The sequence below is a fragment of the Sinocyclocheilus anshuiensis genome, unplaced genomic scaffold (assembly GCF_001515605.1).
Source record: "Sinocyclocheilus anshuiensis isolate Anshui unplaced genomic scaffold, SAMN03320099.WGS_v1.1 scaffold886, whole genome shotgun sequence".
Lineage (NCBI taxonomy): Eukaryota > Metazoa > Chordata > Actinopteri > Cypriniformes > Cyprinidae > Sinocyclocheilus > Sinocyclocheilus anshuiensis.
This window is the reverse complement of record NW_015536542.1, coordinates 1,129,589-1,143,289: the sequence shown is the minus strand read 5'-3', so window position 1 is coordinate 1,143,289 and position 13,701 is coordinate 1,129,589. Positions and strand designations below refer to the sequence as shown.

At 37.5% G+C, this 13,701-nt stretch overlaps 1 protein-coding gene across 1 annotated transcript in view; it reads left to right on the top strand.

The window, feature by feature from the left end:
- Positions 1-13,673, top strand: part of vav3 (vav guanine nucleotide exchange factor 3) — a 68,258-nt gene extending 54,585 nt beyond the window's left edge. The window contains exons 20-25 of the mRNA XM_016498912.1: positions 1,965-2,038; positions 2,659-2,746; positions 3,209-3,311; positions 7,553-7,633; positions 8,618-8,769; positions 12,498-13,673. Coding sequence (XP_016354398.1) covers positions 1,965-2,038; positions 2,659-2,746; positions 3,209-3,311; positions 7,553-7,633; positions 8,618-8,769; positions 12,498-12,542 — 543 coding nt within the window. The 3' untranslated portion in view covers positions 12,543-13,673. The remainder of the gene's footprint in view (positions 1-1,964; positions 2,039-2,658; positions 2,747-3,208; positions 3,312-7,552; positions 7,634-8,617; positions 8,770-12,497) is intronic.
- Positions 13,674-13,701: the final 28 nt, after the last annotated feature.

Sequence of the window (13,701 nt, the reverse complement as noted above, 5' to 3'; positions counted from 1 at the left end):
TAACCCGGAGACAATTATTGCCTCTCTGGTGCCTAGACAAACGCAATCACTCACTGTAATTTCATTTGGGCCTTTGGTTGCCATCTGTTTGATCTAACAGGGTTATGAGTTTAATCATTATTAGGCCCTTATCTGAGCAACAACCAATAGTGGGGCGGCATCATGAGTGCTGATAAAATGTCAATGCACTAAATGCATTGTGGTGGGGGGTGGGTGGGTGTGCTTAAGGATCCACTTACAAATTAAATTTGTTCAAGGAAGAGGTAGATGAGACAGAAATACACTTTCTACATCTCCCTGGAAGACCATCTGAGGAGGAGGAAGAGAAAGATCTGAGCATTACTGGCACTTTGGGCCTGAGAGCCATCAATTGTTGTTATATCAGTGACAGGTGTATCGGAAGCAGCTGTATGTAAATGATTTGTCAATTAGATAAACATGCAGATTTGCTGAGCAGATTGAGTGTACTTTCTCTCTCTTCAGATTTGCTTCCCATACTTATATTTTAAACTAAAAGTAGGTACTTTTGTGATGATGGGAAAGACTATGTACTGGAATTGAGATCACTTTACACTTTATTAAATTACATTTTGATACTACAAACCTTTTGCTTTTCATTGCTTTTGCATGAAACATCTACCATCTACCGTCTAAATTTTTACCCTAAATGTCTTATTATTTAAAGGAATAGTTCACCCAAAAATGAGGGTTTGCTGAAAATATATTCACTCTCAGTGTTAATTTTGACAGCAAATTTTGATTTAGTTTTAGTCATAGTCTTTTGACTAAAATGGCATTTAGTTTTAGTCATATTTTAGTCATCTGAATTGTTTTTAGTTTTATACTAGTTTTAGTCGACTAAATATCATAAGGTTTTATGATAAATCTACAGTAAATTTAGTCGGCTAAAATCTAATGGGTTTAGTTACAGTGTAATGCATTTATTAAGCATTTATTATTTTTTATTAAACTCATTATATAGGTTTGATATTAAGGCTTTATCTGATTCATCTTTAGGGCTACTAAAGTTTTTCAGTCAAGAGCAGTGAGTGAATTTCTGTCTTTCTTTTGTTGCTTGATTAACATCAATGTCTCTGACAATTGCAACTAAATTAGGCTGCTATCCCTTTAAAACCGAATACACAGCTGCAATGGATGCAATGTACTGATACACGTTCTCCCTACTGTTTAAATTCACTTAAGACGTAATCAACTGTGCTTACGTGATTACTCGTCAAAACGGACAATTCGACATAATTTTGTGTGTAATTCTCCGTTCATGCGACGCGAAAGAGTACTCACACGCTGTGAGACGCGCATTCTGTGCGTGTATGCTTCAGTGTCTGCGCTCAGAAAACCGGACAGAATTGAGTTCTCTCTTGCGTCGTCAGATTTATCCATATGTCTGCTCTTCTCTTACTCCCACATATTGACATTTTTGAATGTTTTATGCGACGTGCAGCAAGTGTATGTTTGCTTATGTCCCGCCGGTTCATATGTACGTTCATATATAGACTTGTACATTTAAAAAAATTCTGTGCCCCAAAAAAAAAAAAAACATGCAAAACCTTACTAATAATAATACTATTTAGGATGGATAGTATGCAAATTAGGATGCACTGTGATTATTTTCTTCTCTTCATCTCTTTCTTTTATTTTTTCCATTTTTTAAATGCATTTTGACATGTTTTTTATTTATATATTTACAGAAAAATATTTAATTAAAATATTTGATTAAATATTTACAGAAAAAATGTTGTAAATATTTTACAAATAGCCTACTGGATGCATTATATTGTTTATTCATTCTCCTGGTATCCCTCCTGTATTCTCCCAAGACTTTTCCAGCTCTGATGAACTCTCGGCTGTAAATTTGTAGTGTCGTGTTAAGTACTAATTGTTACTGAATTATTGAGAAGGAGTTGCCCAGCTGAACGTAATGTAATTATCTGCTATGGTTTCAGGGTAAAATCCTGGCAACTAAGGAGGTTGGCTTCTTTCCAAGCGACGCAGTGAAGCCTTGCCCATGTGTGAGTACAAACCTGATTATATTATAATGCTAAAATGATTCTTTATTCTCTGCCTAACAAAAACAAATATGATCAAGGCAAGGTAGACTTGTCCTTGTGTGCATGTTGTTTTCGAATGGTTTAGGTATGCAAGCACCACTTCAGGGCTGTCTTTGAATGACAAATGCATTGTGGGTGATTGTGTTTGTTTACTGCAGCACTGGTTTATCTTGTGAATAGCATGTTATCGCATTCTGTCCACACGCCCTGCTATTATTTGCAAGATGATTTACAATCATAATTACCTACAAATCATTTTAAGAGAAAAATATGTTAGGTTATCTTTATGTGTGCATTTAGAAAACCAATTGTGGTTGTAAAAAGATACAGTAACTAGGGCAGATTTTAGCACTAATATGAGCTGTGTTGTCCCAGACTTGAGATGCGAGTTAAAAATACTGAGTTGAGTGAAATTTCAAGAACAAAAGTGCACATATGTGTGCTCTACTTTCTTTATTTAATTCTGTTTCAATCCCTTTTTTTATTTTTTAGATACCACATTACTATGGCAGCTCCCCATAGGGGATAGGCAGCATCGATCGCAATGATCACCAGAAAATTACTCTCATCATTTATTCATGGCCCACAGGTACAACAATGACGTGAAACACATCAAGATCTTAACAAAGGAGGGATTCTTCTACATTGCAGAAAACAGGAAGTTCAGAAGCATTTTAGTAAGTGCTAATATTTTTTACTAGTTTTTGGCAAAGAATATTATTGAAACGTCTTTATCATAAAAAGTGAAAAGTAAATGTTGCACTCATATGTTTTTAAGGTCGGTGGAATCAAGATAAATGTTTGCATTATACCAGCTTATTGCGTTTGGAATCTCTTTGTATCAGTTATACAATCCCTTTTGTTTTGTCATCTGCATTCTAAAGGGCATTAGGAAATCACGCTGCTTAATGTCTCTATTCTGTAGAAAAATCAAATGTCTTTTGTCAGCTTCTTTTTGAAAGCGCTTTTAGATTCGATCTTGCAAATGCCAGTTAAAGAACATTATTGGATTGTGAATGCTGGAGTCATATTGAATCCGTTCATATATTTATTTTTTATTTTCCCTTTTAATGGCTGTAGAAATTTTCCCTTTTATGTGAACTGACATCATGTTGAGCATATGTGTGTGTTTAATGCAGGAGCTGATCGAGTATTACAAACATCACTCTCTGCGGGAAGGATTCAGGACACTTGATACCACGCTGCAGTTCGCCTACCGAGAGCCGGAGAATGGAGCCAACAGTACGTACTGTGCACAGACGCCCATGCTATCAAAAACACAGGTCGCTAGTTTCAGATTCACACGAACAACTCACAAATAACAAAATGTATGCTTGTTATATTTAACACAAAAGCCTGAGCATAAACAGTGATTCACAACGTTCTTGATTTTGTGTTCAATAGTTCAAAACACATGACATTGTTGTGATGGACAGTAGCTATGGTCACCAGGGCAGTTGCTATGGCAGCAGTGATTCCTCATTGAAAGTCTTTGAACTCTTTGATGCACATTTGAGACAAAATCTTCACACGTGTTCTCAGGTGTGTTAATGTTTAAGAATATGATTTCTCTTACAGTTTTTCGTAACCAGAAGGTACATTTTCATACCGTGGTGTGTAAGAGTATAAAGCCTGAAACATGAATTAGTAAAATGTAAATACTTATAATTATGCATTTTATGTTTCGGAAATGTCAGAACGTAAATACGTGTTGTATTATAAATGCCACATGGATGGAAATAGCGTTTCTCAAGAGTTTCTCAACCTTGAGGTCATGACAGATGAGATTTCTATGGCCTATTTATGACATTTAAACACACACACACACAGTCTGGGGTCAGTAAGAATTTTAAAGAAATTAATATTTTTATTTAAGAAGGAATTTATTTGATCAAAAGTGACTATAACGAATTATTACAAAGATTATTACATAGAAATTCTCAGGAATAACTGTTTTTTATTGTAATACTATTTCACAATTACCATTTTTTATTGCTTTTTACCAAATAAATGAACATTCTTACTGACTCGTACTGAACTTTTGAACAGTAGTATACATAATTTATATATTTCTTTTTTTATTAATTTGGATTATTTAAATTTCGTATATTATGTTAAATTTAATTTATTTTAGTGAATTAAAAATTATATATAAAGCGCAAATAAAAAGTATGCATTCATGCAGGACTCATTTTAGAGTTTAAAACTGGATTCACATGCTTGCAGTGTTCATGTCACCATTTGCATACTTTCACTTGAGTATGTTTCTGGCCAAATTCATCTGTCTATTCATGGCTTTGTGATTGTGAAAGCTCCTTAGACATCTGTGTTGTTTTCCAGTTGTGGGAGAGGAATGAGTTAAAAACCTCAAACGTGGGCTTTTAGTATACCCTGAACTACTGAGCTGTGCTTACAGCTTGATCTGAGAGTTTATGGTGCATTGCAATCAGCGCTTAGATGAGATTTTATTGTAGCTCCATATGTCACAGCGAGGGTCTCTTCGCAATTGGGAAATGTCGGCAGATTGAGAAGCTGGGGGGATGTCACTCAAACACTTCACTGCTTTAACAAAGCAACTCTGACCAAAGAATGGATCTCCCAGTATGCATCGCTGCTGTTTTTCTCCTCTCACCCCTGAGGTCCATTCCCATGCAGCACAGCTTCTTTTCGTTTTTTACATCTCAGAGTCTGCTTATGTGCCAATAAATGCAAATTACATGCAATTGTTTTTGAGACGGCTGCCAGAGGCACACAAGTCTTTCATGTAAAAAGAGACCTTTAAACCACGCTAGTAGATGGGGAACGCCACATACAGAGCAACAGAGGCATCTACTCTAAGTGGTAACTTGAACCTGCGTAGGCAGCATACAGCAAGAGAAAAAAAATCAGCATTGTAGAACGGAAACAGCCTGTACAGTGTGACCTCCATTGTTCTTGTTGGACACAGAAATAATCGTGGCTTTAATTCGCAGGTGAAGGGAGAACAAATGGCTTGATGCATGCCTCTTCCTTCCTCATATTTATTTATATCCAGGAAGCACTGGAGATGCTGTCAGCTATGATGCGTTTCTACTTGTATTCCATCGAATGTGAAGCGAGGCACGCGGGTTGGACGGCAAATCCATAACCTTGAATATTTACATTATAGATAATGACGTGCTGAAGACAGGAGGTTTGAGCCTCGCAGAGTTTGCAGAATAGTGGGCGGATGGGTGTTTGGTTCTCCTGGAGTGACGTGGGTGGAATCTCAAGTGCCCGTTAGCGGCTCGGACATCACAGGTTGGGTTGTGGTCGGAGACAAGGCCTTTGGAGACACAGCATGTGCTCCTGCATTAATTCATGAGCTCGTTAGCCTCAGCTTGGGTTGTCCCTTCAAAACTTTGAACAGATGTTTAAGAAAGACATGAGATGCTTTTGAACCCAGTCTGAGTTGAACTGCATGCCAGAGAATGAACAGACGAGTGAGAGAAAAAATCGAGGATGAGATGTTGAGAATGTATTTATTTTAAAATCAATAATGAATTTAAAATTGACCCAATTTATATTCTTAATATGTTTTTATATCTTACTGTGGATGTTCCAAAGTTCACATTATTAAAAAAAAAAAGTTATTATTTTAAGGGAAGCTTCAACTTTGAATTCATACCTTGTAGGCTATTTTTTTATTTATCACTATTTTGTATTAAATGAAAATTGATCTAGTGGTGCTATTTTTAGTCATTATGCTCCAAAAATGTGGAACCTTTTTACCTATTGAAATTAGACAAACTCCAAACATTCACATGCATAAAAAGTAGGCCAGGAACACATGTGCTAAAACAATGGTTAAGCCTGATGCTCCATACACACTCCTAATCATCAGATCGTTCAATGTTCATTGACGTGTTGCTAGTTACACTGAACGCCGTATTGCTTTGGCTGCCTTCAAACATATTGTGTTGCTGACACGCTTGGGGTCCGTGACGTTCTGGGCCGAGCCGGTCAGATGGAACATCAGATGGCGAGGGGAACTCGCTTCACTGCCACAGTCGAGCACAGACGCTTCTGGAGTTCTAGTAAACACAAACCTTACTGAAAGTTCTCGGCAGAATGGGACATGAATACAAATATTCCAGAACTGACATTCCTGTCCTACCACGTAAAACAGGTGGGAATCAGTTAGGTTATGTTTACAATGTCATTCCAGATCTGTATATTTGTGCATCTGATTGGAAGCTGATCTAAATAAATCAATATCCACAATGTGTATCGCAACTGTTTAGATCCGATTTGTGTGTCCCATGGTGCTCTTTCATTTTCTGGAATATCTGCATTGGTTTCTATGGCAATGACGTTGTGTTGGTATGCCTATGACCCAAAAAAACAACAACAACAACAGCATCATAGCAGTACGGATGTTGTCTTACAGCATGACATTGTGTAGCCATCGCGCTGGACTGCTATGTCTTATGAGGCAGGGGGACAAATGTAGAAGATACTCACACTGTCAGGCTAAATCTGATTATTTCTGTTTCCGAATGGAATCTGATCTAAATAATTGAATGTCCACATTGTGTATCGCAACTGTTTAGATCAGATTTGTATGTACCACGGCGCCGCTTTATTCCCTGCTGCCGTCTCCAACAGTCTCAATATTCAAAGAGGTTTCATGTTATTTATTTTTTTAAATAGAGAGATCTTGATTCTCCCACGATTCTGAATAGACAACCAAACAAAATAACTTACTATAAATTTATTAGAGGGTCTGACAAAATGTTAATCGCTACGGTCTATGTATATCTAATTAATTTGAATGCATTATTTACAAAAAAAAACTTTGAATGAAAGATTCAATGACTCACTCATAAAGACTTCACTTGTGTCATGACTGGATGAATCAGCATTTTTGAACAAATCTCTTGAATGAATAATTCAACGACTCACTCATAAAGACTTCACTTGCTTCATTACCGGATGAATGATTTAATGACAAATGCATTTTTTAACAGTCACACAAATTAATTTTTGAACAGTCACTTGTCTCCACCTACTGGCGTAACAGCGTAATCGATACAATCTTTATTTCAAGCATCAAGTTACTTTCAAATGCTGATTTACTCTATTTTGATATATAAACTATAAACTTTCATTCCAGTAATTCTGTGATTCTGTGAAAGTTTTAATAGACATAGGCCAATTGTTGTCATTTTGGAAAAAGATTGTGTGGTTGTTTGAATCAAGATTGCAATCTTTTAATGATTAATCGTGCAGCTTAATGCTCAATCTATGATAAATATCATCAGGTTTGGACTGACAGTCTGAACAAGGCTTTAGAATGTGTTGATGCTAGAAGTTAGCATTTGTTTACAATCTGCTCTGTTTGCTTGCAAATGCTGCATTTGAATTAAACATGCTTTTTCTTATGCTTTTCTTCTCTTTACCCTTGCCGCACCCCTACCTCACTCCGCCTCACCCCACCACGCCCATGCCTCCGCCCACCTCAGCCCCGCTGCTCTGCGGGCTGTCTTTTCTAACTCCCGCCGGCTACAGCTTTGTCCCCCCCTCTACCGCCCCATTCTGGTCAGGTACAGGTACAAGTTTTCTTTCTCCATTGGTGTTGTTTTGTCAAGGTCATAGGAGATCTGAGGCTGCCTTGTTTACACGCCACCCCCTACGTTTAACCCCGCCCCCCATCTCATTGTGCGTGTCTGTTTATAGATCATCTCCCAGCCGCTATCATCTTCTCTAATGCATAGCCCCATGCACCATATGTCCTTTGTCAGCCGACACTGACTGACTGACAATATGACTCATCATTATCTCATTTCAGGCAGTTAGCTTATTAGAGCCGTCATTGCGGGCGGTTTTTATCAGGGGATCTGTGATGAAAAGGAAGGAGTCGGGCTAACTTTGTGACATCTCTCTCTCCCTCCTTTACAAACTTCTCGCTTTGAGCATGACGGCAGCTAACTGGCAGCCAGTTCTCTGTCTGTACAAGTCTTGCTCACTTTAAAACAGCTGAAGAGAAAGCATCCTGGCACTGAGGCGGATCTCATCGACACACGTCTGGCGGAAGGCCTAGCTTCTCTGGCTGCCGTTCACAAAGTCCTCAGAGCCTCTGAAGTCCGATAAAACAAAGGCACATTTGAATCCGCCACCACGTATTTCCCTCGGCCCACCGCATTTAGAGAGAACCGCGAAACGAGTCCAACAAAACGTCAGTGAGCTGCTAGAAGGAACAAGATGTGTTTTTGAGGGAAAAGTCGTCTGAAATGTAATTAACCCAGCAGATTATGCTGTTGACACATCTCAAGACATAATCAAAACAGCCACTTCAGCTGTGATTGGACCCGTCCCAGATTCACGAGAATCATTTATTTAAAGTGGTTGTGTTAAGGCAGGCAAACACATGAAGGAGTGCGGTGATTACAAGAGTCCTTAGGGGGACTATACAGCCTACATCCATCCTCTCTTTGTTTGTCTGGTTAATTTTGTCTGATTCTCGTCTTCCTTTTTGTCCTGTGATGTTTGCTTCTAAATGTGCACTCTTTTTTTTCTCATCTCTACAGTGTTTACTCCTAAGGTGATGGGTGTGGCGATCGCCTGCTACGACTTCAGCTCTCGGGACACGCGGGAACTGTCTCTGCAGGAGGGTGATGTGGTGAAGATCTACAGCAAAACTGGAGCCAATGGCTGGTGGAGGGGTGAAGTCAATGGACGGGTAAGTGTGTGTGTAGATGTAATAGGATGTATACTAGCTTACTGCATAATGTGTATTATATACTGCATAAATAATATGTGATGCACGTTATGCAATGATAGATGTTTCAAACCGTGTCCTACGAATTTGTGACAATTTCATGTTATGGAATGTTTAAAAGATTGTGTGGCATCAAGATATGATCACGGGAATAAAAAGAAAGTGCTTTTTTGGATTTGAAAGTAAATTTTGTTAAATAAAAAAAAATATCTACAAACAAAATAAAAAACCTCCTTATATGTTAGCTAATGTAATACTAGTTTTTTTTTAAGAAATTAATGCTTTTATTCAGCAAGGATACATTCAATTGATAAAAAGTGACAGTAAAGACATTTTATAATGTGACAAAATATTTTTATTTCACATAAATGTTGTTCTTTGGACCTTTCTATTTATTAAAGGGGTCATATGATGCGATTTCAAGTTTTCCTGAAAATAGGAGAAAATAATGTACAGTATGTGGAAAATAATGTGTTTTTTTAACCTTAAACCGCATAAACACATTTCATTACATCAAATACACAAAATAATGTTCTTTTTAGCAGCATCATATGACCCCTTTATATTGTTCTCTATCACAGTTTCCACAAAGTACTAAGCCACACAACATGGACATTTTCAACATGGATAATGACAAGAAATGTTACCTGAGCTCCAAATCAGCATATTAGAATTATTTTTGAAAGATCATGTGACACTGAACACTTGGCTGATGAAAATACAGCTTTACTATTTCAGGAATAAATTACATTATGAAATATATTAAGATAGAAAATAGTTCTTTTAAATTGTAATAATATTTCAATATATATCAATATATCATATAAGTGCAGCCTTTGTGAGCATAGACTTCTTTGAAAAAATATCAAAAATCTTACCAACCTAAAATCATTGAATGCTAATGTTTGTTAAAAATCAAGGCTGTTTTTACTTCCAATTTATTTGTCACAATCAAAACAGAAGGTCAAAGGGAACGCACTGCATTATGGAATACAATATTTCACATTTTGGTACATCTAGTTAATTTCTAAATAGAATTTGCCTTACAATATAAGTTCGAGAGATATTTAATATTTAGTAAACTTATATTTAAATTATTTAATGTATTCAAATATTTAAAAACAAAATAATGTATAATAATACTTGTTTTAAAATATAAAGTGCTTTCAGTGCACAGTCACAGAGCACCTACTTAAATAAATGTGAAAGTACTGTCTGTTTATACTGTCTTTTCATAACATGCTTCTCTTCTCTGATCTGAGATGACAGACATTCTGCTAAGAATGACAGAAAACTGAAACCGCACAGAAAATGTGGCATCGCTATCGAATTAAGCAGCATTATTTCATACTGAGCCCAAAAGCTTATTTGTACTTAAAGCGCATCGAACTGTCAAATGTTTTTTGAGCCTCTTGAGCCATCTTATAATGGTTTCATCAGGGAGGCTGTAAGTGTAATTTAGTGAATAAAACGTTCAGGGCTGTTTTATGGATGCCAGTAATAGATTTTGGGATCAGTGCTTCGAACAGTTCTCCTGCCTTCTTCTGAAATGGACAGAACTGCCTTTGTACCTTTTGTAACGTCAGCCAATAAATCACATCTCTCCCTTGTTAATCTGCATTTTGTCCTAAGCAGCTGTGATTGTCAACAGTGTGAAATTATGTTTTGATGGATGCTTGGTTTCTATTTTTGTTGCCTAGTGATGGACAGTCCAGCCTACAGTAAAATCACATTGGTCCAACTTCCAGCTTCACATACTTATAGTATTCTGAATCTCAAATGCAGGACTCAACAATAAGAATGGACCCATTCATTGATCTTGTACATCTATTTTTATGCCTTGCAAATGTAAATGTTTGGTTCCTGTGATGTACAATGTTCTACATTGTTTTTGCAAATTATGCTGACATTATGTCATATATTATGCTATTGTTATATATTTTATAAATAAAAAAAACAACAATAAATGATAAAATAATAATAATTTAAAAGTTTAATAATAATTAAAAAAATAAATGGTAACACTTTACATTAAGGTTCCCTTTATAAAGTGTTTATAAAGGTGTTCATAAATGACTAATAACTAATTTACAAATGCATTATAAATCATTGATAAGCAGTTAGAAATGCATGAATAAAAAGGGTGATTTTAATGCAATACAGACTGAAGGGTGTTGTATTTATGGTTCTCTCATTTACATCTCATGACTTTTTGTACAATGTTTCTTACCAGAATCTACTCTGTACCTTACCCATGGTACGCTGCAAATGTTCATGATGCCTATTAGAAACTGATATATTTTGTTTATCAAGATGAAAATATCAAACTTTATTTTGGGGCAGAAAAAAATCATAAAAGCACAACCATGGCTTGATGAAATATCAATAATGAAAATTTTAATTCCAATATTAGTTACCTCTGAACCTTAATGTAAATAATTTATGAATGAGTTATAAACGTTAATAGCCTGTGAAAGTGAACCTTAATGTAAAGGGGACACCTGTGAACCATTTATTAATGAGTTATAAAAGTTGATAACGTCTGAAAGTGAACCTTAATGTAAAGTGAACAGCTGTGAACCATTTATTAATGAGTTATAAACGTTAATAACGTCTAAAAGTGAATCTTATTGTAAAGTGAACACCTGTGAACCATTTATTAATATTATTATTAAGAGAGAGAGAGAGAGAGAGAGAGAGATCGCAGATTGCGCTGCGCACACACACAGAAACATTCAGGAGCACAGAGGCTTGTTGTCAACGCTGCCCTGCGACTTTTATTAATACAACAGCCTAGATACTGGATCACTACATTATATTCCTCTGCAACGAGGAGGTAAAATCGCTGTTTTTTAAGTAACTAAACACAGCTTCATTGTTTGTAGAGAGAGACACACAGATGCAGGTAACTCACACACAACTGTTAATTCAAATAAATGCTATAATTAATTCAAATAAATGTGGTCTTAATGCACTATTTCATCTCTGTGTCTAATCTGAAGTGGACAGAATGCTCGAGCTAATGATCCGTAACTGACGAAAATATTTGTACTCTTCCGGTTAAATATTGCGTTGCAAACATCATTAACAGCTTTTAACTTGTCAATGCTGGTAAATGACCATGGTATAAGCGGGATAATGCACGGCTAGCTTTTGATTGGCTGTGATTGTGATTTTGTCACTGTGAGTTTTGCATTTTTATTTAACTGAGAACAGAAAAATACTTCACACTTGAAACGTAATAGTCATACAAGTTAACAAAGCAGCAGGACAGAAATTTGTTTTCTGTCCACAGTGCAATCTCATTGGCCCAAAATTGCTGACACCCAAAAATTTTGCGTGGCACCTACAGTATTTAGGCAGAGATAGACCATAGCAGGAAAAACGCTTAGCTGTTGCTTGACAAGAAGCAACAACACAATTCAGTTCTCTCCAACTTCCTCTCTCTCTCCCTCCCTGATTTGGCCAATCAAAGAAAAACAGCTCTGTCATACTTTCCTGCTGGCTATTATTGCTCAGGCCAGTGTGAAGCCACTGGAAGCACTTTAAACAATCCAGCGCCGACCCTCCTCTTGCAGCAGGCACATCCTCAAGGTTATCAAGGCAATGAAGTGACGCAAATCCTCTGTAATACCCCCTGCAACCTTTTCCTCTAATCACTCATTCCTTCTGTTCTGTCTCATCCACAGGTGGGCTGGTTCCCCTCCACGTACGTAGAAGAAGGCGAGGAGTGAACGGCTCAGCGATTGCTCACAAGAGAAAGGAAACGGAGTGAAAAAAGCACACGGACTGAGTCAGAAATAGGGCAAGCGATTGGCCGGAGCTCCTGCTCTCTCTGTGTCTTGTTTGTCTATGCTGGAGGACGTGCATGGTGTTTGATAGGTGAAGGACTGTCTCTCAGGGAGCAGATTATCAAACACAACCCCAGACCGCATCTTCAAAGACCCTTCCGGGCGCCTGGATGGAGCGTCACGGGTGAGATGGAACGCACTGAATCAGACTGAGGTTACGCCGTGAGCTATTTCTGTGTGTGCATGTGGCAGTTTGTCTGCTCATGGGGAAACATGCTTGTCCTGACCTTGCCTGAGTCCTCCTTACCTGCACTATTATTGATGATGCCCCCCTCCCCGTGTCTGCACTGCCCCGGAGGTGTTCTCACACATGGCCCACAATCCCACCCAGCTATTCATCTCCGATTAAGATCATAGCTCCCTGCCATGTAGGCTACGGTAATTGATTGCTGTCTCTTCCCTGTTTCTATCCTACAAAAATCTCTCTTATTTTCAGATTTACACTTAAAAGGAAGGACCGGTTGTTTTGTGCGTCGCGCACTTATCTCCAGAGATATATTGTGGGCTTGTCATGCCCTGTTTATCTGATTCACATGGTACCACATCGTCAGGGAGATGCGCAGCAAGATGTTGACAGGAAACAAAAGGGATCGTGGTGAAAGGCCTGTAAACAGCTTTTTCAGCAGGGGACCACAGCCCTGAAAGCATTGTGTCACCCCATCCAGAAAGGATCCTGCTAGATAGCGCAGACAGTGCCTTCTCAATCAACTAATGAGGGGGATTTAAAAACAACTAAAAAACAATGAGTGAGATAATTCTGTTTGAGTGGATCAGAAACCAAATGTCTCTGATGATGTGCAAACTAGTGGTCGACCGATATGGGTCTGTGTCCGATTTCTAAATTGCAGGGTGACCAATATTGTGCTAATATAATATTATAATATTACGTATAAAAATGTTATGATATTGATCATTAAAATTAAATGCTTTTTTCTATTCAAAATCCACTTAAATTAAGGGTAATTGACATAAGAGGAATATATAAATACAGAGTTCTGGCATGAAACTCTAGATGGCGCAGTCCGATAGGTCTAACTCAATC